The 17,527-nt window shown below is 46.3% G+C and overlaps 1 protein-coding gene across 1 annotated transcript in view; it reads right to left on the reverse strand.

Annotated features, from left to right (window-relative positions):
- HOMER2 (homer scaffold protein 2) overlaps positions 1 to 17,527 on the reverse strand; it is a 102,360-nt gene that overhangs the window by 60,778 nt on the left and 24,055 nt on the right. The window contains exon 2 of the mRNA XM_082198732.1: positions 12,095 to 12,251. Within this exon, the coding sequence (XP_082054858.1) occupies positions 12,095 to 12,251 (157 nt within the window). The remainder of the gene's footprint in view (positions 1 to 12,094; positions 12,252 to 17,527) is intronic.

Raw genomic sequence — 17,527 nt, forward strand, 5'->3', positions numbered from 1 at the left:
AATGAAAAAAATCTACTTATTCTCACTGCAGTCCACAGAAGTTAATTTGTCTGAGCCCAGCTATTCAGCACTGCAGTTATTTTTTTTCAACAGGTAACAACAGGTGACTTGATTAGAACAAAAAGAGTTTTGGGCAGCCTTGTCCTTTGCATGGCTCCCAAGGAGAAGAGAAGGCAACTGCTTGTGCTCTTTCAAATCTGCATCCTTTTAGGTCACCGTTGTTCTGAAGGAATAACAATGTAGGTCGATTTTAATGAGCTGTCTGGTGTGTAGTTTTCCCCATGCGCTGTGCAATAATTTTCATGAGCTCATGCCCTTTCTCCAGAATAATCCCTCTGTTAATTCTCCCCCTCTCTTTTACCTGCAACATTCCTTTTTATCAGGTAGCGAAGACACAAGTTAAGAGTCCTCACAGCATGTTCTTCATCTGCTTTGCAAGTTTGGCATTGCAACTTGCATTACAAGTTGCATTCGTTCCCGTAAACCCATCCTGGGGTAAAAATGCCTTAAAATGTTCCAGCACAAGTTGAATGTTGAACCAACTGTCCAAGTCAGTCAGTTTTTAATTGTGTGTAGGCAATGAGCGTTACAATATAAGTATCACAAAAGCACATTTATCGAAGACAAAGTTTTTTAAAAATCAGTTTTTGGAACTGCAAATCATCAGAACTTAAAATTGCAACATTCTCCAAAATAATTTAGATTTTAAAATCCCCCTGGCAGACAACACTGTTTGGGGTCCAAAAATTAGTCCAGAACCTTCATGCGGATTAAGTGCATACATAGGCGCCGACTCCATGGGGCCTGAGGGGGCTCGAGCCCCCTCAAAAAAATTTTTTGGGGGGCTCAGCCCCCCAATAAACTAGGGCGCCCTTCAAGCAGAGCGCCGCCGCCGTCCCCCGCCTCCTCCCCACCTGCTCCCTCGCCAGCCAGCCAGCCAGCCGTGCGCCCTAGTCGGAGAGCTCCGGCCGTCCCCCGCGAGATTAGGGAATCCCCGGGGGCGGGGGCTCCTGCCTCGCTGCTTCGCAGCACCACCGCCACTGCCAAGGCACTGCCGGGGGGAATTTCCTTCCTCCTGGCGGTTTCAGCCCCCGCGAGAACAGGGGAATCCCGACCGGCCACACCTCCCAGCCAGCCAGCCAACACAATATACATAGCACAGTGTCTTCAATCTGGCCTGATATGCAAGCACAAAGGTGGTCATTTGTTGATCTGTTAAATAATTTACCAGCCAGATTTCCAATTATGCTTGAAGACTTTCTAAGCTGAGTAAATGGGTGTTTAATAGGAGGGGAACTGGTTTTTCAGTTTGTTCTGAAAGGGCAAAAAGGTGCATTTGTGTCCAATGTAGAGAGGTTATTTCAAACCAGTCCTACTGATCTCTAAGTATTACACTCATCTTCACTCTCATATGCCATAGTAAATACACACATACGCAAAGTGGATTCTATGTCTTTTAATTTGTCTTTCTTTGACTTTTAGTACATCCCTCTTGAAGCAGCAAGGATGCTCATTAGTAAAAGAACAAAAATAATTTCTTAGTCACGGTGGAAAGTTTCTCTGTAACCATGCTTTAATGGAATTGCTTCATTGCATATTTAAATTATGTGTGTTTATATTTTAATGGGATTGTTTTATTGTGTATCTTAATTGTGCATTTTAATTATGGATGTTTAACATTTCTGAGGTTGTGCAATTGGCTTTTATGCTTGTAAACCACCTAGAGGTCTATTGCAGCATAAAGCAGTATATTCATGAATTAATTGGTGATGATTTCTGGGGGGTGGGAAATCAAGTGATTTTACTGGTGTTTTTCATATGGTCAAGAGCTATCATGAAACATTACATGTAGCTATTATATGCATTGCCTTTTCTGCAAAAAATAAAAATGAGGTGCTATTAGTCATAGATTGATTAAAGGGTGCTGGTACTCTGTACCACTAACTGCTGTCACAAAAGGGACCCTGGTTATATGTAGTCTTATCTAGAAAGGTTGTTCTGCCAATGTCAAGATAAATAGCATTAATGGGAGCCTGCCCCATTTGACAAGACTAGAGGTGGTCTGCATGTAATCCTCAGCCTAATTTCAGACAGGTGGCAAGGAGAGGGGAAAGGCGGTAGCAGAGATAAAAAAGTTGGGTGCCTCTCCCATCACCAGCTAGCAATCTCCCAAGAGAATAAAAGATTCCCCACCCCTAAACTAGGTCTATTAATAGGGACATTCCCTATTTTCTCCACAATCTGTTGAATGTTTTCCTGACAATGGAACTGTCAGGGGATGGTTAGCTGCTTGTGCTTAAAATTGTGCCCCTTCAGAGTTTGTGCGACCCCACAAACCTCTGTGTGTGACAGAGCTCCTCAGACATGTCTGCTCTAGTCACTAGTAGAGTCTGACAGTGGCTGTCTGCGGAAGCGCTTCCAGCAAAGAAGTTCCTTAACGGAAACGCGTCTCCTGGACTCACGACGTGGCAGCTTCCGGCGAAGTATGGGTCTCCCTGCAGTTGCTTCTGACACCTCCCCGCTATTTTCGCTCGAAGTGTCTCTCACCCCTTTCTCTCCCCTGCTGCTTCCTGCCTGGGCTGCTGCGTCTCTCTCAGCATTACTGAGATCCTCCTCCAGAGACCCCGCGCTCCCCCTGCTGGTCCCTGCTTTGGCTGTTGACTCTCTCCCAGTCTCTGGGAGCCTTACCACTTCCCTTTCCTCCGATGTCAGTTCCCTGACATCCACCTCCTCTCCAGGGCCCCCCTCTCCCCCGCCCCTGCTTTCTCCTCTGGGCGGTGAGGAGCTGAAACCCCTAAAAGAATCCTCTTCATCTTCAGACGTCTCGAACAATTCCCTCCATCGGTCTTCGTTCCGACTCGCTGAATCCTCCTCCACCTCGGAATCATCGAACCCCTCCAACTCTTCTTCGTCGTCGGTGGTGGCGAAGTATTCCCTCCGGAACCTCGCCACTGGCTGGGGTTTTCTAGGGAATCTCTGATGAAAAGCTTCAATCAAAACCTCGTCATCTACATCCTCTGCCCTGACCCAGGTGTTTTCCGACTCTGGCTCCCCTTCCCACATTACCAAATACTCTACTTGCTCTCCCCTCCACCTAGAATCGAGAATCTCTGCTACATGGTAGCTGTGTTCTTTTTCCTCCATAGCTGGTCCCCTATTGACCCTCCCCTCTCTGTCCCCTATATACGGTGACAGCAATGATCTGTGGAACACTGGGTGCAACTTCATGTGGTTCGGTAACCGGAGTCTGAAAGCCACTGGGTTGACCTGTTGCGTGACTTCAAATGGGCCCAGTCTTTTGGGTCTTAACTTCTTACAACCTCCTTTAAATGGTAACCCTTGGGTGGACAGCCACACCTGGTCCCCCACCCTAATGCTTTCCCCTTCCCTTCTGGTTTTGTCTGCCTGCCTCTTATATTCCTCCTTCGCCCTGTTTAAATTAAGTTGGAGCTGGCGATGGATCGCTTCCATTTCTTCAACGAACTGTTCTGCGGCAGGAACGCTCCAGTTCTCCCCCTCCCCCCCTGGGAAGGCTCGGGGATGACACCCGTGATTGGCCAAAAAAGGGCTCATCCCCGTGGAGACGCTCTCTGCATTGTTATAGGCAAATTCTGCCAACGCCAGCTTCTCCACCCAATCATTCTCTCTGTCATTCACATAACACCTCAAATATTGCTGGAGGACACCATTAGCTCTTTCCGCCTGCCCATTGGTTTCTGGATGACGGGCAGTGGAAAAATTCACCTCTACATGCAATAAGCTCATGAGCTTCCTCCAGAACCTGGAAGTAAATTGTTTCCCTCGGTCCGAAACCACCCTCAAGGGGGCACCATGCAACCTAAACACATTTTCCACAAACAATCTAGCGGTTTCTTCTGCTGTGACCGCATGTGAGCAGGCTATAAAGTGGGCCATCTTTGTTAACAGGTCTACCACAACCATAATGGCTGTCTTCCCTTTGGACCTGGGCAGATCAGTCATGAAATCTATTGCCACTGCCTCCCATGGTCTTTCCGGCGTGGGTAGTGGTTCTAATAAACCTGCCGGTGCCCGCCTCTCCCCCTTGGCTCGTTGACATCGGTCACACCCTCTCACATATTCACGCACATCTTCCCTGACCTTGGGCCACCAGAATTCCCTGGTAACCAGCCACATGGTTTTGTGTTGCCCAAAATGCCCTGCTGTGGGGCTATCGTGCAGTTGCTTGAGTACCTTTTCCCTCAATTCCCCTTCCGGTATGTATAACGCTCCCTTGTAATACAACGCCCCGTTTCTCTCCTCAAAACCCCCGGGTTTGTCTCCCTCCCTCCTGAGACCCCTGAGTTTGTCCTGGGCGTATTCATCCTGCACCGTTCCCTCTACCAGTTCCCTTTGCCCCACCAAAGCCGCCCCACACACCCAGCGGTCCTCGGGAATAACATGGGTCTCTTCGGGTGCACCCTCTCCCTCCAAATATTCAGGTTTGCGTGAGAGAGCGTCCGCCCTAACGTTCTCCGGGCCTGGTACGTAACAAATCTCAAAGTTAAATTTGGAGAACTCCTGGGCCCATCTCAACTGCCTTTGGTTGAGCACTCGCGCAGTTCTCCAATACTCTAGATTCTTATGGTCCGTGCACACTTGCACCTTCTGTTGTGCACCAATTAGTAGGTGCCTCCATCTCCGGAAGGCCTCATAAATAGCAAGAAGTTCCCGGTCGTGCACCGTGTAGTTTCTCTCAGATTTGTTCAGCTTTCGTGAAAAGAAGGCACACGGTCGCCACTCTGACCCCTCCTTCCCCGGCTGCAGAAGAAGCACCGCCCCTATGGCTCTGTCAGAAGCGTCTGTTTCGACCCTCAGCTTTTTTTGTAAATCCACATGTAGAAGTTGTTCGTCAGAGGCGAAGGCCCTTTTCAGTTCCTCAAACGCTCGCTCCGCCTCCCCCGTCCAAACAAACTTCTTTTTGCTGCTGAGACAGTCCGTGATGGGCGCCGTCAGGTGGGCGAAGTTTCGGATGAACTTACGATAAAAGTTTCCAAACCCTAGGAACCTCTGCACATCCTTCTTGGTCTTGGGTGTTTTCCATTCCAGCACCGCTTGAACCTTGCCGGGGTCCATGGCCAACCCCTTGTCTGACAAGCGGTACCCCAGGAATTCCACCTCCTTGGTATGAAACTGACACTTTTCCAGTTTCACCCACAGTCTGTTGGCTTGCAGCCTGCTCAACACTTCTCTGACGTCTCTCACATGTTGCTCCTCATTCTCCGAATACACCAACACGTCATCTAAGAAGGCCACGCAATTCTTGTAGAGCAAAGGCCCCAGTACATGGTTCATAAAGGCTTGAAAACACGCGGAGCCTGTTTGTAATCCAAAAGGCATAACGAGGTATTCAAATGCCCCCAAAGGGGTGAACATGGTGGTCTTCCATTCATCCCCTTTCCTTATACGTATTAGGTTGTACGCCCCCCTTAGGTCCAGCTTTGTAAAAATCTTTCCTTTTCGCACCCTGGTCAAAATATCATCAATCCTGGGCATAGGAAAAGCCGCCGGCTCTGTCACTGCATTTAGGGCCCGAAAGTCACATACCAGCCTCGGCTTGTCCGTGTTTTTTTTATCCACAAAAAACACTGGGCTACCCCCCGCTGCCTTGGACTCTCTGATGAAGCCTCTCTTCAGGTTCTTGTCAATGAACGCTCGCAACTCCTGCATCTCCCTGTCTGACATGGCATACAACTTGCCTACAGGAAGCTGTGCTCCAGGGAGTAAATTGATCTGGCAATCAAAGGGCCTATGCGGGGGTAGTTGGTCCGCTTCCTTCTCGCTGAACACGTCGCTGAGATCAGCATACTGTGGTGGCACCTTCCCCTTCTCCATCACTTCCGTCCCTGCTAGGGTGGCTTGGGCCCCTGCTGACCCCTTTTCCGCCCTGCAGTGTTCTAAGCAGTGTGCGGAACCGAAGGAAACCACTCTTTGATGCCAGCCCACCAGCGGATCATTTAGGGCTAGCCAGCTCATTCCCAAAATAATGGGAGCGCCTCCCAAGGTGGCCACATTAAACGCTATCAGTTCTGTGTGCCTTGCCACCCTCATTATCATTGGGACGGTCTGCAAGCTGACGCCTCCTCCCAACAGTTCCCTGCCATCAATCGTGGTCACCTGCAGGGGGTTGCTTAAAGGGATAGTCTGTATCTGGTGCTCAGCAGCAAACTCCTTGCTCATGAAATTGCAGGAGCTGCCTGAGTCCAACAGCGCCTTTATTTTTAGGGGGTGTCCATTTTGCAGCTCTAGCGACACTTCAATCACTAGAGCAGGTCGAGGAGCTTCTGGCACTGGCACTTGGGGAAGGGGCACTTTCACTGCTCTTTGGCCTGGCTGCAGTGCCCTGCTGGCAACCAGGCGTTGGCTTTTACCTGCTCCGTTTCTCCCTGCTCTTCCCCCTCAACCGCTCCCACCATCCCTTGCCATTCCTTCCTCTGGGGGCAGACTCGGGCAAAGTGGCCTGGCTGTTGGCAGAGATAGCATTTCCGGGCTCCCTTTCCCTCCTTCTTCGCCCCCTCACTGGGCTTTGAAACTGCGCGCGCGCGGGCTGTTCCGATTTCCATCGGCTCTGCCGGCGGGAAAGCTGGCTCAGGAATGTCTGGAATGCGTAACTCCTTCCAACGTTCCCCTCTCCCTTCCCGCCTCTCCAAGGCTCTTGCCTCCTGGCGCGCTCCAATGGTCAGCGCAGATTTGGTCAGCTGATCTATAGACCCCGCCCTGGGGCTCCTGGCCAGCTCGTCTTTCACAGCTGAAGAAAGACCTTCTTCAAATAGCATCTGAATGGGTGCCGCCGATAAATCCCACCCCAATCTGTGAATCAGCATGGTAAATTCAGTCCAGTACTCACGGACAGATCTGCTTCCCTGCTTGCAAGCCATTAGCTGTCTGCGTACCAACCCTTCCTCAATATCGCTGGAAAACATGATATCCATTGCACGAAAGAATTTCATAGTGTCCTTTAGGATATCGTTGTGCGTTGCCATCAGGGGTCGAACCCAGTCCCGCGCCCCCTTCTCAAGATGCCCAATTACGAACGCAACTCGCGATTCCTCATCAGGGAACTCATCAAACTGCACATTCAGAGCATATTGCATCTCAGTCCTAAAGGCATGGTAATCCTTGGGGTCCCCCCCAAACTTCTGCACCAATCCTGGTACCTTTCTGGGGAACTGAGTGGTTCTCCCCTTTTTGTCAGCATCCTGAGCCCTTCTCTCCTCGAGCCTCGCCGTCTGCAGCGCAAGTTGGACCTCCAGAGCTTGATACCTTTCCTCCAAGCTTGGACCAGCTCCAACCCCTGCGTCTCCGGTTCTGACTGGGTTGCTCATGATGCTTTCTCCTGCACAGGCAGCGTACAGAGACTGTCAGACTGCTGTCAGGGGATGGTTAGCTGCTTGTGCTTAAAATTGTGCCCCTTCAGAGTTTGTGCGACCCCACAAACCTCTGTGTGTGACAGAGCTCCTCAGACATGTCTGCTCTAGTCACTAGTAGAGTCTGACAGTGGCTGTCTGCGGAAGCGCTTCCAGCAAAGAAGTTCCTTAACGGAAACGCGTCTCCTGGACTCACGACGTGGCAGCTTCCGGCGAAGTATGGGTCTCCCTGCAGTTGCTTCTGACACCTCCCCGCTATTTTCGCTCGAAGTGTCTCTCACCCCTTTCTCTCCCCTGCTGCTTCCTGCCTGGGCTGCTGCGTCTCTCTCAGCATTACTGAGATCCTCCTCCAGAGACCCCGCGCTCCCCCTGCTGGTCCCTGCTTTGGCTGTTGACTCTCTCCCAGTCTCTGGGAGCCTTACCACTTCCCTTTCCTCCGATGTCAGTTCCCTGACAGGAACTTACCTGCCAGTTGCATCACTTGGTTAGACAAAATACAACCTGGAAACTGAATAGCATAATCTTGCTAATATACTCTGGATGTTAACATTCTGAATAAGATGGATGGTGAGGCAACAAGAAGGAAAATGCAAATTGGTGCAAATTGATGCTAACTCCAGGTGGGAATGTGCTTTCTGGTTGAAGGCGAATATGTATTTAGATGTTATTACATCAATAAAGAATGTGGCAAGGCATGGCAACAGATTACATGGAAGTAGCTGCCTCAGCAGCCGAAAATCGGATGACATCAACAAATTTTGAACTCGCTTAAAATTAAGAGTACCACTTTCCTCTGCCAAGTGTTGGAGGCTGTGCACTCCACTCTTCAGGTACCCACATTTATCACTCAGCTATACAGCTGCAAATAAAACATTTTAAGTGTGTTTTAAGTGCAATATACAATGTGACACTAGATGGCAATGGTGAGCCTTATGGAAAATTCAATGTATTTTTTAAAAGGCTTTTTTGAAAAGCCATTTTCAGAATGGTTTTTATATGTGTGTAGATTCCACCATAGTCTCTACCCACAAGTAACACGTGAAGGGTGCTTTTAGACATGAAGGGAAGATGAATTAGCGAGTGCACAACCACACACCATCAACCGCAGTAACACTTTCAAACAAAACACCCTTAACACTCAGAGAGACATCTGCAGCAAACAAGCAGATTTTCTTGTCTACCAGTGTTTTTCTTTTGCAGCCCCTGCAACATGCTACCCTAGGCAACAGACCAGTTGCACTCAGCAGGTCTTGTCAAAACTTTAAAAGTCTGGTCTGCATTAAATGGCCACATATTAGGTGCAATTTTCAAGTTTAGTACAAACTTTTCTGAGAGATGCAGCTATTATTTTTTAAGCGGAAGATTCCAGGCACACTGGAACTCACAGCAAGCCTGCAGAGTATATAACACAGACTCCCATTTACCTCAGGGTAGAAGGCCATTGTTGGTGCATGCAACAGTATGCCAGCAAACTTTTAAAACTGGAAAGGCCACTTCCCACAGAAAAAGCAACAGCGGGGAGAGGAAAGTTGAGCATTCTCCCTGCCGTTCATCTAACCCAAACTGCGCACGGTATGAATGTGACAACCAGTGGAATAGCAGCAAATTCAGAAGTGGGTGAATTTTGTGATAGTCATAGCCACACACCGTCACAGCCACACCCACTATACAACTTCCAAAAGCATTATTGCATAATTATAACAATGTTATGCAACCAGGGATGCATTGCAATGATTAATGCAGTTCTCCGTATATTGCCTTTCAAGCTAGTTCTACTATTTTCTGTGCACATACACACTCAAGTGATGTGAAGTGCTCCAATACCTTCTTTCGGGGTGACTTAAGTTGTGTTTCCCCAGAAGTTCCCTTGCACCTAAAAGAACTTGCACACCATACTCTTGAAACTGAAGCACCTTGTGCTTTCAGTGTTTTAAATGCTCAGCTTTAAATGCGCACCACTGGTGGCAACCAAGTTTGCACGCATGAGCGTGGGTGTGTGAACACATGTGCAAACATACACAACCGGCTGCAGCACCCTGTCAATGCATGTTTGATGGCAAACCCCTTTGCAACACTTTGCTTTTGTGTGGTGTGCAAAATGCCTCTTTATCCTCAGCAACTGATGGGCAAGAGAAACAAGCTTCCTACGAATTGCTCATGGGTAACCTAGAATTTGTCGGACACTCAGTTTCAAGTTGAGAATTTGACCTTGCCCTGCACACAGAGGCAGAACACCAGCTTTACCTACAGAAGATCCAGCTGGAGATGTACGTATTTTTTGCTCTATAAGATACACCAGACCATAAGATGCACCTAGTTTTTGGAGGAGGAAAACAAGAAAAAAAATATTCTGAATCCCAGAAGCCAGAACAGCAAGAGGGATCTGGCTTCTGGGATAGCCTCTTGCTGTCCTGGCTTATGGGATAGCCATGCGAAGCCTCTTCAGGGCAGTGGGATGAAGGTTCCCCCTGTCCGGAAGAGGCTGCGCACGGCTAAGGCAGAAGGCTCCCCCAAGAACCACGCTCCCTTTAAAGTGTATCTGGAGCACGTGTGCGGCTCTTGGGGGCTTTTCCCCGAGGAGGGAGAAGGGCTGCCCTTCTCCCTCCTTGGGGAAAAGCCCCCAAGAGCAGCACACACGCTCCACACGGCTCTTTAAAGGGAGCGCTGAGTAGAGCCTCCCACCTGCATTCACTCCATAAGACAGACACACATTTCCCCTTACTTTTTAGGAGGGGAAAAGTGTGTCTTATGGAGCGACAAATATGGTAAATGTCCCCTTCCCTGAAACCCACCGCCAGTCGCTGTAGGAAGTACTGCCCTAGATGGACCAGTGGTCTGACTCAGCAGAAGGCAGTTTCCATGTTCCTATGAGTCAACAACTTCACACACACCCCCCCAAATGCATTTAGCACTGTAACTGGCTCAAGTGGTATTAAAAATAGGTTAGAAACCCTTCTTCTCCTAATCCTCCGTGTGTTCTATTCTGTGATGTCTTTACACATACACCTTCCCTGCGTTTCTCTTGGGGGGGTGCCATAGCTAAGCGGCAGAACACCTGTTTCATATGCAGAAGGTCCCGGGTTCAATCTGGTATCTCCAAGCAGGGTTTGGAAACCCTGGAGAGCCGCCATCAGTCAGTGTAGATGACACTGAGTTAGACAGACCAATGGCATAAGGTAGCTTCTTATGTTAAAACTTCAGGGTTTCACTACAAGGGCACTGGGGTCAAATTCCACAGCATTACATTATCATCTAAATCAATCAAGTCACATCCCTGATTACCTTTGGAAATAGGGTTCCTGATGGAGGCGACATTACTGCCAAACCATGGTTTAGTGCTGCGTGAATGCGTTGGTTGTGGCGGGGAGCAATCTATGGCTTGTGCAAACCACAGTTTGCAAGCAACAGCAAAATATAATTTGCCTAAAACTCAGAAATAAGGTAAGCAATCGGCTGGCCCAAGGAGAGACAATGTTGCAGGCATATGGCTCGCTGCTATGCCTGAATGACGCCAGAGACCACTGCTGTGATCATAAAATGAGGCAAAGGTTGCAGCCAGTTTTTGGAAGTTACCTTGAGCCTAGGAAGCTCAAGTCATAACATTAAGTAGTGCAACAACAACAAAAACCCAACCAGAACAACATCCCGTATCAAAGATTCTTAGACTCACTATCTCTCTGTCTAGAGATGCAAACCTTGAGCTAAAACTCCCATCTTTTTAACTCCAAAATAAGTTTCTACAACCAATTCTGCTTGGAAGGGGGAGGGGAGAAAGAGAGGAGCAATATCCCTTTGTCCATTAAACAAAACGGTTAAGTAAGGCACCCACACAATTAAAATGTATTTATGAAATACCGTTAGCAAAGAGCTATTACTGATCATAGCTTTTCTGCAACACTAAAATTACAATCTCATAATCCATGTCTTCCTTTAAGAACCCACAGAACAGCTTAACAAAAACTCCCAGTAATTTCCCAGCTAGGCACTGAAAAGAGCTCCTCAGCTCCACCACTGACACAATATGAGAACCTTACTAGACAATTTACCAAGCTACCTCAAATTTAAAAGGCTGGAATAAGAGGAAGAAGCTCAAAAAAGTTGATAGCGATGTTTGTTTGTTTGTTTGTTTGACTAGTTTGGTAAGAGACTAGTAGCCTGTTTTACCATGCTGGCAACCAAGGGTTATTATGGGATAGGGAACTCTCAGCAGCCAGCTGTCTTCTTAGCAGACATTGTGTGTATCATTGGGGGAGGAACCTACCGGTACATTTTATCAAACATACTGGTAAAGGAGAGATGGGTTTCCTGTCTTCCACAGCCAGATGGAATCCAAACAGACTGAAGAACAGAAAGGTCTGTCCCTCCTCCTCCAGCACTCACTTGCAAGAAATTCCTGGCTGCCTGTGGCTATCAGGTGAGTTGGTAAGTAAAAGGTTCTCTTAGTCGTCCTATGCTTTTCTTCCAATGAAATGCATACGTTTTCACGATTAACCATACACCCCAACTTTCCTGCAACAACTAAAGTTTATGAAATATGGACAAGCCTATTAAAGTTTCATATATATATATATATATATATATATATATATATATATATATATATGAGAGAGAGAGAGAAATGTACATGAGCCACATTCATACAAATTTTCCCACTTCAGTGATATTTCAATTCTGCAAGCATGCCAAATGTATCTGCGCCAACCTCCTACCTTGGTGCCATCCACACTGATTATCCGATAGCTGTTTCTTGTGCTGTCATAGAAGTAGGAAACAGTTACAGCCTGCTTGCTTGCAGGTACCCAGTTCTTCTTGGTGGTGTGGTCAATTTGGAACACATGCGCTCTGGTGGTGAAGATGGGCTGCTCTCTGGAATAGGGAGGGACAGGAGAAATGGAATGCATCATGAGTTTGTGAAAGATGGAAATGCCGCGTCTGTTCTGCCCTTGATCAACAACGTAACATTGATCAAGTCTAGCCCAGTGTTGAAACAGCTCAGGATGAGAACTCTGGAATTCTGAAGCAGGAGAGCAAAGCTACAAAGAGTGACACCACTTAAGTCTTATACCTATTCTGACCCATATCACCTTACATTTTACCTCCTCCTTATCCTGGGAAGTGCCAAAACTTGCTAGCACCGCGCTTCTTCTTCATAAATTTCCACACTATTACCAAATAGACAAATTCCACAGCTCCTTTTCCTGCATGTGTCACTAACCACTCATGGCTATGAAGTTATAAGGTTTAAGTAGCTGTTTTCTTCTGGGAGAAATGGTTGTGTGTAAAGAGAAGGGATCATCAGATCCTTGAAAGGATGAGGGAATAAATATGTCAGATAGTATGTGCTCCATGATCACATTCTCTTACCGCTGCCACTTTGAAAGACAATAATGATTTTTAAAATATATATTTTTAAAGCTTTTAAATTTTCGACACTTAAAACGGGAAAACGTCCCACGCCCAGACCTGTGGCCAACTTTATGACAAATGTGTGTATTTTCAGCTACTGCTAGAAATTACCTTGTGCAAATACCAGAGACAACTGAAGCTTAGTACTGTAATTCAGGTACATAGTTTAATACACAACACACGTTTCTAAGCAGGTGGCTCTGGTGAATGCTAATGCAGCAGGACGATAAAATGAATTCAAATATAATGTGAACAGCCAAATGGCATACAGGAAGCACCATCATTCTTCCCCAATCCCCTTCTGCATTCTAATAAGCAATCTCCAATGTAGATCCACGCATATAAAAATGACCAGTACCTAGGGGGTCGAGAAGAAGATTGTGTCATGCATTTTATCTACAAAATGCAAAGGTTCCCTAGAGTAAAGCTTAATTTAAAAAATCCACAGTTTGAGGGATTAAAATTCTGCTTCTTGGTTTCATTCCAGGTGCAGGATTCTTATAGCAGGTATTCCTCACAAACAAGTAAAGAACTAGTTTCCACCAATTCTTGCAATTCTCCCTTTTACTTTGCCTTTTTGTAAGCGACTCGGTACAACTTACTATAAGACTCACTTTTTCCCTCCTAAAAAGTAATGTGTGTGCGCCTTATGGAGCGAATGCAGGCTGCGCAGCTATCCCAGAAGCCAGAACAGCAAGAGGGATTGCTGCTTTCACTGCACAGCGATCCCTCTTGCTGTTCTGGCTTCTGAGATTCAGAATATTTTTTTTGCTGTTTTCCTCCTCCAAAAACTAGGTGCGTCTTGTGGTCTCGTGCGTCTTATAGAGTGAAAAATACGGTATATTTGGGGAGTGCCTGATCGCCTCATCTGCCTCCTGAGAAATCTCTATGTGGGACAAGAAGCCACAGTTAGAACTGGATATGGAACAACTGATTGGTTCAAAATTGGGAAAGGAGTATGACAAGGCTGTATATTGTCTCCCTGCTTATTTAACTTATATGCAGAATTCATCATGTGAAAGGCTGGGCTGGATGAATCCCTAGCCGGAATTAAGATTGCCGGAAGAAATATCAGCAACCTCAGATATGCAGATGACACAACCTTGATGGCAGAAAGTGAGGAGGAATTAAAGAACCTTTTAATGAGGGTGAAAGAGGAGAGCGCAAAATATGGTAGTGATGTATGGAAGTGAGAGCTAAACCAGTATTGGAAGACACAAGATCTACCCACCCTGGAAGAATGGCAGATGAAGGTGATGGACTACATGGAACTGATGGAAATGACTGGCAGAATCCGAGACCAGGGAGAAGAGTCGGTGGAAGAAGATTGGAAGAAATTTAAAGACTATTTACAGAAATATTGTAAAATTAATGAATGTTAGAATGATGTTGGATAGAAATTAAGGGGTTTTCAGCTGTAATACTATAAAGAAATATGAAAAAATGGATTATTAAATAGGTAAAAATTTAATGTTACAATAGCTTAAGATTAAAGACTAGGATAAATAAAGAGGGTAAGGATTTGCTGAACCAACAAACTGAACTGGAATACAAAAAAGGGAGGCGTGAGGAGGTCCGGGAAATAAGCTAATGAAAAATAAGCAATGGAAAGAATGAGTTGTTTTTAACTATCTTTATTTTGTATTTTCTTACTTTTTTATTTTTATTTTGTAACATTTTGAAAATCTTAATAAATATCTTATAAAAAAAGAGAGAGCTAAACCATAAAGAAGGCTGATGCTTTTGAATTATGGTGCTGGAGGAGACTCTTGAGAGTCCCATGGGCTGCAAGAAGATTAAACCTCTCCATTCTGAAGGAAATCAGCCCTGAGTGCTCACTGGAAGGACAGATCATGAAGCTGAGGCTCCAATACTTTGGTCACCTCATGAGAAGAGAAGACTCCCTGGAAAAGACCCTGATGTTGGGAAAGATGGAGGGCACAAGGAGAAGGGGACGACAAAGGACAAGATGGTTGGACAGTGTTGTTGAAGCTACAAACATGAGCCTGACCAAACTGCGGGAGGCAGTGGAAGACAGGAGTGTCGGGCGTGCTCTGGTCCATGGGGTCACGAAGAGTCGGACACGACTAAACGACAAAACAACAACAACAATGTATCTGGGGAAACTAAGAGTTGTGGTGCTGTTTTGAAAATCAACCCTCTGATGAACCACACTGCTTCTAACACCTTGGTGTTCAAACCAATAGTAGCCCTGGAGTTCTTTCAACAGGGGCTCCATGAAGCCTACACACTTGAAACTGTTGAGCCTATCACAAGAGATCAGGGGGTCACCAATGCAGCTCCAGGCGCCTGCGGAAGGCTTCAGTAAATGTGTCCTCAAAAATCAATCAATCACTATATTTGTTTGCCACCTTTCCAAAGTTAAAACCATGCTGAAGGCAGCTTACAACATACAAAAAATGGCATAACCACAAACACAACATTAGTATTCATAAACAATGAACAAAACACGAAAATGTGCACAACCAGGCTGAGCAATTTCCACCTGACTCATGGCACCTAAAATAAAGATACAAAAAATTAACAGCAACCACCCCTGCCAACAAACACCCCTTAACAACACCCCAGCCCAAGCATCTGTTCAGCAGCCTCAGCATTTGTAGCTGGAGTCAGTCCGGCCCCCGCCTTCCCAGGCCAGGTGGAAAAAGGCCTGCTTGCAAGACAGGGGTCAGGTCTTCCAAGCCAAGATGCATGAGACTGCTTGCTCTTTTGATTCACTTGCTCAGCTTCGCCTACATAGAACATGGCCCCTTCATCAAATCAACCTTTTCCTAGAGGCCAAGATAGGAAACCCAGCTTCCTCTTCCTTCTGAATGGAAGTAGTGTGAAAGACCTTCTCCCTCTGACCAAGTGCAGTGGTGGCTGATGTACATGCCTCAGTTTATTGATTAAGGGAAAACCTGCCTGTTTCTGTACTTTTAAGGTGTGGTGACTATTTGTGACTGGCACCCACTGAACTTCCAAATGTGCCAAAAAACAATGGAGGCCCCTTCAATAGATAATGATGGCCACTGACATCAAGTATGAACATTACCAGCTTTTAACGTTTCCAAACCAGCCCTCATTAAACAGCTCTACATAGCGAATTTTCTCCAAGCATCCTACACACCCGCAATGCCAGGGGAAGGGAAGAAATGGTATATGTACATAAAAAGCTGAAAATCCAATAATGACAAAACAGTGGGTGGAACAAATGGCGAGTCTTCTTAAAGAGTTTCACTTGTTCGAGCTGCCTTACATCTTGTGTGCACCTTCAGCTTCTGAACCACAGCCAGATTTTTAAAAGCCTACATACCCAAGATGTATCCTTTAGCTAAAGAACAAGCTTACATCTGATGCTTCGATCGTAATTTGAACATATTTAGGTGTTCAGAAGCATGCCAGGTGTCAGGTGGTAAGGCAGCTGAAATGCTCTGTTCTGGGTTTGTAAACATTCCCAACAGCCAGGCATAAGCCAGCATGGCAGAGCGGCTAGTATAGGGGCAGGGAACCTGTAGCTCTCCAAATGATCATGAATCATAGCATTGGAAGGGTTCCTGAGAATCATCTAGGCAACCCCCCGCCATGCAGAAATATGCAGTTGCCCTATACAGTGGTACCTCGGGTTACATACGCTTCAGGTTACAGACTCCGCTAACCCAGAAATAGTACCTCGGGTTAAGAACTTTGCATCAGGATGAGAACAGAAATCGTGCTCCAGTGGCGCGGCGGCCGCAGGAGGCCCCATTAGCTAAAGTGGTGCTTCAGATTAAGAACAGTTTCAGGTTAAGAAGGGACCTTCGGAACGAATTAAGTACTTAACCCGAGGTACCACTGTACAGGGATCAGACTTGCAACCTTGGCATTATCAGCACCATGCTCTAACCAAATGAGCTATGGTGGTCATCTTGGACTCCAACTCATATCAATCAGGCTGAGATGCCCCAGCCAATGGTCAGGAACAGCAGGAGTTGGGAGCATAATAGCAGTCCTGCCAGATGAGACGAAAAGGCACATCTTTAGTCCAACATCCTGTTCTCATGATGGCCAACTGGAGGGGTATAGGAAGGCTGCATATCTTAGTTCTTTAAGAACTTTCTGGACAATGCCACCCGAGACCCGGGGATTTGTTCATTTTTAATATCACCTTTATAAGCCCTATGTGTTACAGTGCAACTCAGTTTATTACACAGCAGTGCACACGTACAAGTTTGTTTGCTGAGCAGGTATCCTTCCCCATGCCCTGGTTCTTTCAAATGCCCACATCTGATGCCCAAAAATGTATTTTGCAGATGACAAGAGGGACAAGATGAATGCAAAATGGCCCCCTATTATAGAATATAATCTTATGTGCACATACACACTTTAAGATTATTTTGTTTTTGTTGCAACAGACAAACACGGCTACCTGTCTGAAATTTGTTAGCTATGACTTATTTTAAATATGATAAAAGCAGAGCAATCATGTGTTTTAAAAAATGGATTTGGGGGTATTAATTCACGCCTGCAATTAATAATAGGCCTGGAGTGTATCAGAATAACTTGCCTATGTATATTCAGGAAGGAGGGGGTGAATGGATGAACCAGTTCACAACTTCAAATATTAAAATGCATTTAAAAAAAAGGGAGGGGGAGCCTGTTCTTGTGCCTGAAGGCAAAGCTGAAGAAATATGTTAATTATGATGTAGTTATAAATCCTATTTTGTGTGGCCCTGAACTAAGCATAAACGAGATTC

The sequence above is a fragment of the Podarcis vaucheri genome (genome assembly GCF_965113315.1).
Source record: "Podarcis vaucheri genome assembly, chromosome: 14".
Lineage (NCBI taxonomy): Eukaryota > Metazoa > Chordata > Lepidosauria > Squamata > Lacertidae > Podarcis > Podarcis vaucheri.